This window comes from Plodia interpunctella, chromosome 17 (genome assembly GCF_027563975.2).
Source record: "Plodia interpunctella isolate USDA-ARS_2022_Savannah chromosome 17, ilPloInte3.2, whole genome shotgun sequence".
Taxonomy (NCBI): Eukaryota; Metazoa; Arthropoda; class Insecta; order Lepidoptera; family Pyralidae; genus Plodia; species Plodia interpunctella.
The window spans coordinates 8,706,538-8,718,711 of NC_071310.1; the positions used below are offsets into that span (position 1 = coordinate 8,706,538).

The 12,174-nt window shown below is 35.6% G+C and overlaps 1 protein-coding gene across 4 annotated transcripts in view; it reads left to right on the forward strand.

Annotated features, from left to right (window-relative positions):
* The window catches only part of Klp98A (Kinesin-like protein at 98A), a 40,735-nt gene extending 28,868 nt beyond the window's left edge, over positions 1 to 11,867 (forward strand). For 2 of the 4 annotated variants that reach the window (XM_053757391.1, XM_053757393.2), the window contains 7 exons: positions 14 to 165; positions 1,018 to 1,235; positions 1,709 to 1,847; positions 2,631 to 2,673; positions 3,472 to 3,638; positions 4,334 to 4,522; positions 5,025 to 11,867. In XM_053757391.1, the coding sequence (XP_053613366.1) occupies positions 14 to 165; positions 1,018 to 1,235; positions 1,709 to 1,847; positions 2,631 to 2,673; positions 3,472 to 3,638; positions 4,334 to 4,522; positions 5,025 to 5,060 (944 nt within the window). In that variant the 3' untranslated portion in view covers positions 5,061 to 11,867. The remainder of the gene's footprint in view (positions 1 to 13; positions 166 to 1,017; positions 1,236 to 1,708; positions 1,848 to 2,630; positions 2,674 to 3,471; positions 3,639 to 4,333; positions 4,523 to 5,024) is intronic. The other 2 variants (XR_008405481.2, XM_053757392.2) reach the window with 2 other exon arrangements.
* The last annotated feature ends 307 nt before the right edge of the window (positions 11,868 to 12,174 follow it).

The following is a 12,174-nucleotide window of genomic DNA, read 5'->3' on the forward strand; positions in this document are numbered from 1 at the left end:
ATCTCGCTGGTAGGTGACGGGAAGTCGGGCCGGAGACAGGTGACGGAAGCGGAAGCGCTGCGGGCGATGCAGCGGCTGTGCTCACGCATCGCTTCACAGAAGATGCTCGTCATATCCTCTCTGGAGAACGACTGCTCCAAGGAGGAGCTCAATAGGCAGATTGCGGTATGTTTCTCATCATTTTCTGTGTGTTTCTCAGTCAAGCTTTTTTTATTCGCTGTTTATCTATATGCATATGTGATAGAATAAGTATAGTTGAATTAGTATGCCATAATATAAGTATCGAACTTTTTGAACTCAATCTGTGTGATTTGTCTCTGTTAATATTTATATTTATTTTTTATTAAATGTACCTAGGTATATTATTATTTTTATTATCTCCCCGCTTTTCTACATTTTAAATATATGATGTAGGAACACGCACCCTGGTTCCGCCCAACGACTAGAAGATTACGATTAGAGGGGAATCGGAGTAGTTTAATGTTCTCCCAACATTTATGTCTTATGTTCAACTTCCAGCTTTCATTGTATTAATTGTTTTTCTCATTTAACTATATTGTGGTTTACTTTATACTCGTTTATATACTCATCATCATATCGAGTGTGTTATTACACTGGTGTCAGATTTTATTCAAGTCTCCTAAAGGCATCTGACATGACTTTTGCGATTACCTACCGCCATCTAGTGGCAGGCAGTCGCATACACAGTATTGAACTAAAATGTCCACCAGTGTGCAGGTTTCCTCACGATGTTTTCCTTCACCGGAAGCGAGTGGTGGTCGGTGAAATCTATTACATATGAGTTAGATTGGTATACAAACTCATGTAGCACGAGTTAGATACGAAACTGAGACCTTTCGATCCACAGCCGCGCGTCTTGACCATTCCACCACCACTGCTTCAAATATACTCTCTATTCGCTCATAAATATAAACATATGATTGTCCCTAAATTTCAAAAATGTTTGATGACTATGTGTTTCTCACTCGAATATTCGAAACAACATCTCTTACGCAGGTGCTACAAGAACTACAAAAGAAATACGTCCGCCTTGAGATGGCGCTGCAGTACTCATTCTTCGACAACCAGAACAACAGACGTGCTATGATGGTCACCCCGATACAGGAGACGCCGTCGCTGACTCTGTCCGAGAGCGACATGCAAGTGGCCACCGACGCTGCCGACGACGTGGAGGCTGTGGAGAACGGACATATAGCTGATCCCTTGTTGCACAGGTACCTATGTCTGTCATGGACACAGCCGCGGGCAAAACCTAGTTTACGATATTAGTATGTATTCAATATCATATTGATGCAGATTCAGCTCGTAAATCAACCTGAGTTGCTATGGTAAATAAAAGAATTGCACTTGATTCTTATTTATTGAATTTTTATGAAAATATAATTTAATTTTTTATTATGATATTTACTAACCTTAGATAAGTGTTACTAACGAATATGAGTCATGGTTACTTAAATAAATTATTCATTTATTCATTCATAATTGCGGAACCTATGTTAGGTGTGGCACTTGAAGATTGAGAGAGATACGATAAAAATTGCAGTATCTAAAAAAGTCCTTTGACACTTCGTAGTGTCGATGAGGAAAACACAAAACCGTAGAAAATCGTTAGGCGCCGACAATTATCATTATTACTTGTGTGATATTTAAACATTTATATCTGTTTTAATACTCCGTAAATTTTCAGATTAAAAGATCAAGAGATCGAAGCGTCAGACAACGTGTCGACGTCGAACGACGAACATTCGTCCGAGCATTCGGAGGGGCCCTGGGACGAGCTGCGGCGCGACGCGGCGCCGCTGCCCGGTGACGAGGCTCCGTTGCCTGTGCGTTATACCATCTCCCATTAACGTTATCCCATCCCATCCCACTATATATCCCACTATTATCATAAAGGCGAAAGTTTGTGTGTTTGCTAATTCTTTACGTTTTTCAGCGTGAATTTTTATGAAATTTGGTATTTAGGTAGTTGATACTTTATATTAACACATACTACTTACTTATTTAGGTAGGTAGGTACTTCCCGAAAGTACGCTATTCCCGTAGGATTTGAAAAATTAGTCTGATGGGCAATGGCGCTTTATAAAGTCGATGTAACTGTGTATAAAATTAATAATGTAAATTATTTTAACACCGCGGGACGCAGCTATACATTTTACAATATAACTTGAGTACATAACAAATAGTATGAAAATAATGTATCTGTCTCTGTCGCTCCCATTTCGAATGTATCGGTTCATCCTGCTGTCATATGATAAGGTTAAATAAGTATAGTTATTAATAATATTACAAAAGATATTTGTTTTAAAGTTTTTTTCTCGCGGTAAAAAGTATTTTGTTTGTGTGTTTCTCATACAAAATTTCAACCCTCATGTCAAATCTTATGTATTGATTTTTTTTTTAAATGGTGTAATTATAACTTCATCAAAAACAATCTTACGATATAGCCACGAGAGTGTAACATGCAGATATTTAAATTTTTCGCTAAGAAATAAAATACATTTATAAAAATGTGATGGTGGCGCTAGTGTGCCTTCAGCCATCGGCCAATAGCAAATTTGCGGCATTCTCTCCATAACGTCATAAAATGCAATGTGTTTATTTTACAGGATCCCACGATACCGGCGGGACTAATGCACCCGATAGACTTTGGTAAGTTAATGTTTAAATTATTTTTAGCTATTTATATTTATATTATTCGACGACCGCGGTGGCGCATTGGTAAAGTTCTTGCCACTGAACCGAGAGGTCGCGGTTCGATCCCCGGCTTCACAGCCCCGAATGCAATCGGGAACTTGCAGAGATGATAGATTGAGAGATGTTTTATCTCGTTCAGTAAATTATTTAAATATATATATAATAATAAATATAATATATAAGTAATATATAATATATATGTAATATATAAATAATATAATATATAAGTATATTTTTTAAAGTACGACATTGGCATGACACTATAGTTTATGCCAGCTCCACACTGTCGCCAAACAGACAGACGCCGACGAGAATGCGTGAACATTGCGTAGTTAGTATATGAAAGTTGATGAGTTGATTTGAGTTGGCAATGAAAAGTCAGCAATGTATATCGAATCCGCCAAAATTTGGCTGTTCGACGACAGTGACAAGGCATAGTTTACACTATGATGGCTGCTCGACGTCAGTGACAGACATAGTTTACACTATCATGGCTGCTCTACGTCAGTGACGGACATAGTTTACACTATCATGGCTGCTCTACGTCAGTGACAGACATAGTTTACACTATCATGGCTGCTCGACGTCAGTGACAGACATAGTTTACACTATCATGGCTGCTCGACGTCAGTGACAGACATAGTTTACACTATCATGGCTGCTCTACGTCAGTGACAGACATAGTTTACACTATCATGGCTGCTCGACGACAATGTGGAGCAGGCGTTAGCCTATCAGAGACATTGTCGGCAGACGCGGTGATAAGCATCCCCGGCTGGGTGACGCGGGGCGCGGGCGCGCGCACGCACCACGAGTACGAGGTGCGCGTGACGCTGGGCGGGCGCCGCTGGCTGCTGCTGCGCCGCTACCGCCGCTTCCGCGACCTCTACCTATCCATGCGCAGGTGCTTCGGGGCCACGGTACGTGTATACATACATTAAGTTTTGTCTTCATAAGTGGGAACTTTCGTTGTGAAGGTCGAATTTTCAAATTCAAATTCAAATCATTTATTCAGAAATTAGACCTTCACAGGCACTTTTTCTCGTCAATCTTTAAATTTATAGTTATTTCTCACAAGCTAGAAACTACTGGCATTTCGGAACGACCACTGCTGAGAAGAAATGCCGAAAGAAACTCATTTGAACATTTTCTTTGTTTGTTGCTTGTTCGCGTTTAGATTATATAGGGTAGATTTGTCCCGAAAGTACGCACGTATTTGGTTAAAAAGTCTGATAGTCAATGACGCTTTGTAAAGTAGATGGCGCTATTGTGCATGTAAACGTATTTTTTTTAGTAATTCGTATGAGTATTTGTGATTATCATGATTATATTGACGATAATTATATATCTAACTGATAATTATATATAATTTTAAAGTTTTTTATTTGTTATATGTTAGTCGCTACTCTTTCTAACGCTTGTACATAGTTACTCTAGCATTTAACATTATTAAATTTTAACTTAAACCTTTCTAGGCGTTACATATTTAGGATAACAATTTAGATCGACACATTTACATTTAAAAGCTTATTGCCATTTATGATTGTAATATATTTTGTTTGCAATGAAATAAATAAATAAAACAAGGGACCAATACCGGCGTACACCATGTCAGGTGGCGGCGATACCGTTCCCGTCGCGACAGCTGTGGCAGTCGGAGGCGGTGGCGCGCGCGCGGCGGCCGCAGCTTGAGGCGTTCCTGCGGCGGCTGCTGGCGGCCTGCGCCGCCGACCGCCGCTGCGTGCTGCACCGCCGCGCGCTCTCCAGCGACTCCCTCGCTGAGTTCTCCGCGTTCTTCCGCAAGGTACGCCACGACAGCGCACTTTATCCACAGTGTTAACTCCGTGACCGGCAGGAGTTAGGTGACACTAACCGATATCCAATCGCATTCGTTACAATAATAGACAAATCAAAGTAGGTATATGAATTGTGAACAATATGGAATAATATATGTGTTAGTTTCGGTTTGTACCGGTGAATTAATTTATTAGCGATCAAACTATATGGTTGATTTTCTGAAGAAGAATCGTCATAAAGGTTTACAATTAATATGGGACATTTCGATAATTCCAAAAAATGTGAATTTATTATTCACATGATGATGAAACACTTGAATTGATTCCGAAGTGATTTTTTTTTCACTGACGATATTTGTGAGGTGCCACGAATCAAATTATTCTTGTTGCATATTAGATACAAAACAGTATCCCATAACACAAGTCTCGAATTTACTTTGGGGCTAACTCAATCTGTGTGATTTGTCCCTATATATTTGTTTAGTGATTTTTAACCGGCATTGTGGTCAGGGCGTGTTCGAGAGCGGGAAATGCGGCACGGGATGATACCGACCGGAGCTCGCCACGGCGCGCGCGCTGCGTTGCGCCGCCGTTCAGCTGCTGCAGCTGCTGGCCGCCAGCGCGCTCCTGCTGTACCACTGCATCGTGCTCACGCTGCTCCTGGTGTACCTCATCACATTCCGCCGCCGGAGGTAAGGGAAACTTGATACCACACACAGGGATTTGGACAAAATTTACCCTGTGCAGTTGTCCTGCTTATACTGCTGGTGTAACAGATTTTTCGAAGACATAAATATCATGGAACAAATATAGAGAAGGACCAATTCAAAATTTGCACAGAGACGCTACTATTGCACAAATATCGTGCATCTATCGACGAACTAATCGACGTCACTCTATGAGAAATTTCAATGGGATTTTCCTCCCCTGTGTTTGCTTCGTGATTTGGACTAAAAACATCGTAACTGAATTCTGATGATTTATTACTAAAAATATATTTGGACCGGATTCGTGCTACTGTTTTGTTTTGCCAATTCTTTGTTTTTTTTTTTATATTTGGTCAGAGACTAGAACAAACAAGCTCTTTGTGCAACAATGTTAAAAATATATTACACAAAAACTTAAGTTTTACTTACTGCAAAACGATGTCTGAAGTGAAAAACTTGTTAAACACATTATCCTAACATTTTCAGATGGCGCGTACTATAATGGCGTTTTCTAGTTGTCAGTAATGATTGATTCTGGGTGGATCATGTGTTTACCAAGCGTTTAATTCCAACACAAACGCCAGTCGCTACCATAGGCTATTTTAGAACAATTCTAAACAGACACATTTTTTTAATGTCCTAAACAAGAACTTAAATTTTAAAAAATAGTAAAAAAGTAAAATTAGTAAATGACATTGTAAATAAAATTGAATTAAATTACCATTATATTATCGTTTTTCGTTATTTTATTTACATGCATTTTTAACACAGTGAAATAGCCTATTGTAAACAAGGTCGAAAAAATAAAAGTATAAAGTTGATTGATGCAAGAGAGCAAGGTGTTAAAAATATCGCTGACGAAATACTTGTCTACCAGGCTAAATGAAGCGCTGGTGTCTGATTAAGTTGTTAGTTAAATAAAAACTATAGGTTGTATTATTTTGTTTAAATTTATAGCGTCTCTACTCCAGTTCTAGTTATTTACTTCATGTTTTGGTGCGTTTGACGCGCGGGAGTAGTCGGCAACGAATGAAACGATAAAGCCATAGATATGTATACTTTTTCTAGGCGAGAAACCAGATGAGAAACATTTGGTTTCTCGTCTATAACCAACATATTCGATGAGAAACATTAGTTACCTTAGGAACCTAAATGTTTATCTTTCGAATTTCCATTTATTTAAAAGTGTCTTATAAATGAATGTAAAAATTAAATTCTCTTGTTGCCGACTATTTCTTTGTATGGCTAGCACGAGTTTTCCAAGAACGTATCGCCATCGATAAAATTGACATGAAAAATAAACAACGCCGTACCGTACGTAAAACAGACTTTTAATTTTCTACATATATACTTATGGAAAATTAATAGCTCGTTTGTCAATTTATTAGACCTTCACAGGCACTTTTTCACATCAAATTTTATATTTTTTACGACATCGTTTTTGTAAGTATTCGTGCCAGCCGCACTCTTGTTTAGTGTCCTCTCCCTGTTGTGTATATTTTTGTGCAATTACTTTAAGACTAAGCGTGTCTTCCTTGGCACCATCCGGGAATCGGGCAATGTTAGCTTAGACTACAAGCTAGACAGTAGTCCCCTTCTGTAGAGCGAGACAGCGTATGGCGTTCTCTATGGGTATAATACATTTGCTGAGATGTTAAGGTTTAAAGATATTTTTGTTTTTTTGTTTGACTAGTTTTTCGAACCAGTTTCTAGTATTATCATCAGATGAAGAAGATTTTTACACAAGCCCTAGTTCGTTAATTCGACTTTCAAAACTGAATTGTCATTACACAACAAATACAGGAACGAGAACCTATATATTTCAGTTTAAAAATGCTTTATTATTACTTTTTAGTCAAGTTCTCTGTACAATACAATCTTTATTTCTAGATCCTAAGTATAAATTCAAATTTCACTGAGTGTATTATACCCTCATCACCAGTAGTTTGTCGTTTATTTATAGGATAATTTCCCTTGCGTTCCAAATCATGAGAGCGAACTGTTTTGAGTATATAAACAATTTCCCGTAGCGAGCTCCGCACCTCGTGACGAGGTTTAGTTTTAAGTAGGTAATAGTTAGGTTAAGTGTTGCCAGCAATGGCTTAAAAATACCATAAAAATTATATGCAAAAATTAATTTCAAGTGATTTATTTTAGCAATCAAATCAATTATAATCATTAATTACAATTTATTAATGACAATTATTAATATTCTTCTGATACTAAATATTTATAAAGTGTTATACAATAAAATTATAATCATTTACTACTATATTTTCATAAATATACTGATAATTGACAACATGTCATTAAAAGGTACGTCGGTATGAAATTGAAATGATGTCCATTTATTCATATTAATTAATTATCATTTTAATATAATGATTCATCTGATGTAGACTTGGATAATATAGATTGATTTGTCATTTTAATTGATAAACAATAATAACATAGAAGTGTTTTAGATTTTGATATTTAAAAGAACTGTTAGATTAAGGTCTATTAAATATTTGAACTCATAAATTATTACATAGACATAAGTCTTAATTTATTTATATTTTCGCTGTGATTTGGGCAGTTAAAATCAATTTACCATAGAAACTATATATTTTTAACGCATCCTATAGATCTTTTAAAAATAATAATTATATTTTTTTCTGTACACAAACGGACATCAATTAATATTTATCGGATCAATGTATTTTTATATTGTAAATTTTTGATATGTAGACACGATAGCAGTTTCTATTAGGTCTGTTAAGCTTGATGATGATAAATATCATAAATGTATGTATTGTCTCGATATGGTACTAAACGCTGTTCATCGTAACTAAAGTATATTCAGTGCTAAACCGGTGTTGTGAAACTCCTTACTATAATAAAAAGCTTTTTTTTTAGTTGTTTCCTTTTTCATATAAGTGATACATACACAAAAGACATAGATTGGTTGTGATGTATTCTTTGCACTTTACATTCAGTTGGCACAAATGCTGGTAGGAATTATTTTTTTATTAACTTTTCGTTGTATATATTTTTTGGTTTTATTTTGTGGATGTTTACAGGGTTGGACTCTCTCGTGCCTTGTTTACAAGGACTTTTGATGTACTTAGTAGTAGAAAAGGCTAAGTTACCTTGCACGATAGTTCACAGTAGTGTTGCGTTTTATTGTTACATGTATAATGTAGACCTGACGCAAACTCAGTTAGCTCGCAAATAATTAAACAATGTCAAAAAGAATTTAACAAACTATTCAGAAGTTCTTGTAAACGAGGCCCTTAATACTATATTTTTGTTTTTCTTTTGTACACGGCAGTATTGGATCGTTAGTCAATAAATCAATAATATTATTTTATAATTAATTACAATATCGATAGGAAACGTCTGTGTGCTAGATAGTCTATAAAATGAATTTAAACAATGGTTAAAAAGGCCTTAAATTAGAAATTATATATTATCATACATTTACATCAAGATCAATGTAGAATATAAGTTATTCAATTTAAAAAAAGTCATATTTGTAATCATTTTCCGAAAACAATATAATTTCATTCCTATCATTACCGTTTATTAAAATTACTTTGAAAATATGTATCTGAAATAATCTCTCTATTTTCATATAGCATATCTCTATATACTTATATTGAAAATAACATAGTATTGATGTCACACGTGAGCCGCGACGGTCGAGCTTCTGTGCGCTTTCTGATAGTAAAAGCTGCACACATGCGGACCAGAACTTCGCGATAATTGTAATTTATAGTAACCCCGTAAAAAGGGAGTAAAAATTTCTCGTAATTCGGATGTTGAATTTTTATTTTTATTTAAAATTGAACACATCAGTTTATGAAATATGGCAGATTGGATAGGATAGGATGGATCTACAAAACTCAGTTGTGCGAGAAAGGGATATATAATAATCTTCGAGATCTAATAACTCCTTGGTTTCTTGACTAAGGAGTTATTAGATCGTAATTTTAATAATTTTATTATTATTATTTTTTTAATTTGTTGTGCATTTTAGTAAATTTAAAGACCATCGACATTCCTGTTGCAACCGAGAAACTTTCCAGTAAACTATCAGATCCGGATTTTTTAAATAATATTTCTTTTCACACTTCCTAAATGTTATTTATCTATACAAAGTTTATCGGACACATTGACGTTATGTAGGTTATGGCAACTTATCACAACATGTATTGGTTTACCTAATAAATAAATAAACATATATTCGAATATACATGTAGGAATGTATGTGCTCGATAACTTAATTTTAAGGTATCGTTCCTCAAGAAATATTGGCGAGTGTGTTATCGCGACTTTCGCTTGACCTAAGTGAGAATAGGCCTTAAGCATTAGAACAAGAATTTTCCAAGCTTTAGTTTTAAGACATTTAGTAAGGTAGACAGAGTAAAGTATAGATTTGGTCATCTTTCGTTTCGCTCATACCAGAAAGAGAAAAGCGTATTAGATATACAAATAAACTTGACAGGGTGGTTATATACTTTGTCCTTCAGTATGTGCCCGGTTCTCTAAGGCCTAAACTGCCGCTTTCTATGAGATATGAAATCTTCTATGCTCTCATTTGGAAAGGCTAGCCTGTCTTTAGTTTTCTTTGTTTCTGTAGTAAGTAAATTTTTGTAAAAAGGGCAAACCCCGACCCCAGTAGAGAATGGCCTTGTAGATAGTTCCAAATAAAATTATTAGTTAGACGTTTGAATGTGCTGTCGGAAACGTGGGTAATCCGATTGCATTGTAGATGAAAAATAATAATTATCAACAGAAGTAGATACCGGTATAGGCGAAGAAAACATTCTAAAAATATTTAGGTTAAAATAGCTATTACGACTTTCTTTTGGCATATTTACATAAATTTTTAAGCTTAATATTTTTAAGATAAAATTAATAGAAGTTTCTTCGTCTATGTTAAGTTTAAATCAAATTATTTTAGTACAAAGAATTCCACTTTGGATATCTATTCGTCGTACAAAGTTATGATTTTTAAGGTATCTATGTAATAAATATATATAATCGACTTTTTATGGAAATTGTTGTTTTTTCTATAAAACTGAACATTGGACGACGTTATGTAAATATGAATATTTATCTTTTATATTCCACAACATAGGTATTTAGACACCAAATGCATTGAATGTAAGTGTATCAATAAATAAACAATGTAATATTTAAAATATTTATTTTAATAATTATATGGCATTTCTATGATAAATATAATGTTTAAATTGATAGTGCGTGAAAAAAAAATGTATCGCAACATCTTTATTTACACATTGTCAAATTACATGTCGATTAAAAAAATATTTTAATAATAAAAGTGTATTGTCCATTAAATTTGTGCAAAAATGAGCCTTATGAGCATCGCCCACTTTTTTTTCGATACTTTCCATTATATTTCGAATTAGGGACTGAATAAATGTAGATTTTACGAAATTTATTACGATTGATATGTTTCCTGTTATGTAATGTTGATAGACAGCGAGTGGAGGCTTATTCTGTATATTTCAATGTAAATAATTTTTCGACACTGCGACTGGGAAAATTGTTGACGAACCTATTCAGCCTGGCCTCCGACATCCTTGCAAAAAACAGAAGTAAGCTACGAACGTCAACAAAAATCGGATGATCTTGGACACCGAAGCTTTGCGTGGACAAACGTTTTCATTTCAGTTTCATTAGTAAATCTAACAGGCTTTTTCGGTCTGACTATTGTCGCGAAACTGTCTCGCATGTCTAATCCGGTGTGACGGACGCCATGGACCACCAGCCTTAGAGCCATAGGCCATTGCTACGTTGACAGTACTATAGATTTTGACAGTGACGTGGGTTGATGTAAGTTGATACTTCATACAATTTCTGCGTTGATCTGCGCTGTCTGTCGGATGTCTGTGCAATTGGGCGTGGCTCTTACTCGTCACAGGTACATATGGTCTATCTTATTGGACAAATTATTATTTATTATTAATAAGGTAGAACTCGAACTGACGATTTTCCCTCGTCTGTGTTTGTAAACGTAATGAGTTAGAGGAAGTATGTGATTTGCTATAACTCATATAAATTCTGTATAATCTTGATTAACACATTCGAAAATAATTGAAGCTACGAGTACACTAGGCAACATTTGACGCGCATCATATAATCTATCTCACGCGTTACCATCGACTCGAGAGAAACAGCACATAGTCGATCTCACTCATGCAAATTATTATGAAAAGGCACGATCGATATGTTGCGCGTCAAATGTTCCCTAGAGTATCAGTGGCTTTAAAAGCGACAAGACACGTATGGAGCGTTACCGCGAGCATAAATACCGTAATTCCCACATAAAATCAAAATTGATTTATCAATATGATTGACGCTTATAATTAACGCTCCAGAATAATACTTTTTAAATTACATAATATACATTTAGTGGGAAATTTATATTATGTAACGCAGACACTGCTTTAGTTTAGTAAACAACGCACGCGTGTTAACCAGCCAGGGTAAGCTTCCACGCTAATTGGATATTGTTAAATTTGATATGTTAAAGTTACGGAACATGATTACAATGAGAGAGTAATATAATGTTAACCAGCATAATGTAACTGATAATTTTGTTAAGGAGAACAATAAAATACAGTGTTTTTAAGATTAATTCTTTCATTTCTTGATACCTGGACGTGACTTCCCGAACCGCTTACCTACTCCGTCTGCCTCAGCCCCGCGTATTTTGTTACAGAAATGGCAATAAGGTGTCGCCCATAGATAAAAGAAATGTTTCGCCTCTTTGCTTCGTGGTCTGGCTTGTGTCATTGATGTCACATAGTGTCACAAATTATTTATCCAATAATATCTCTTTCAAAAATACTGCCCATTACAAATCGCGTGTATTTCTCTGCGAAAGCGGTATAGACATGATTTTCATACAAACTTTCACCCCCATTAGTCATTTGGGG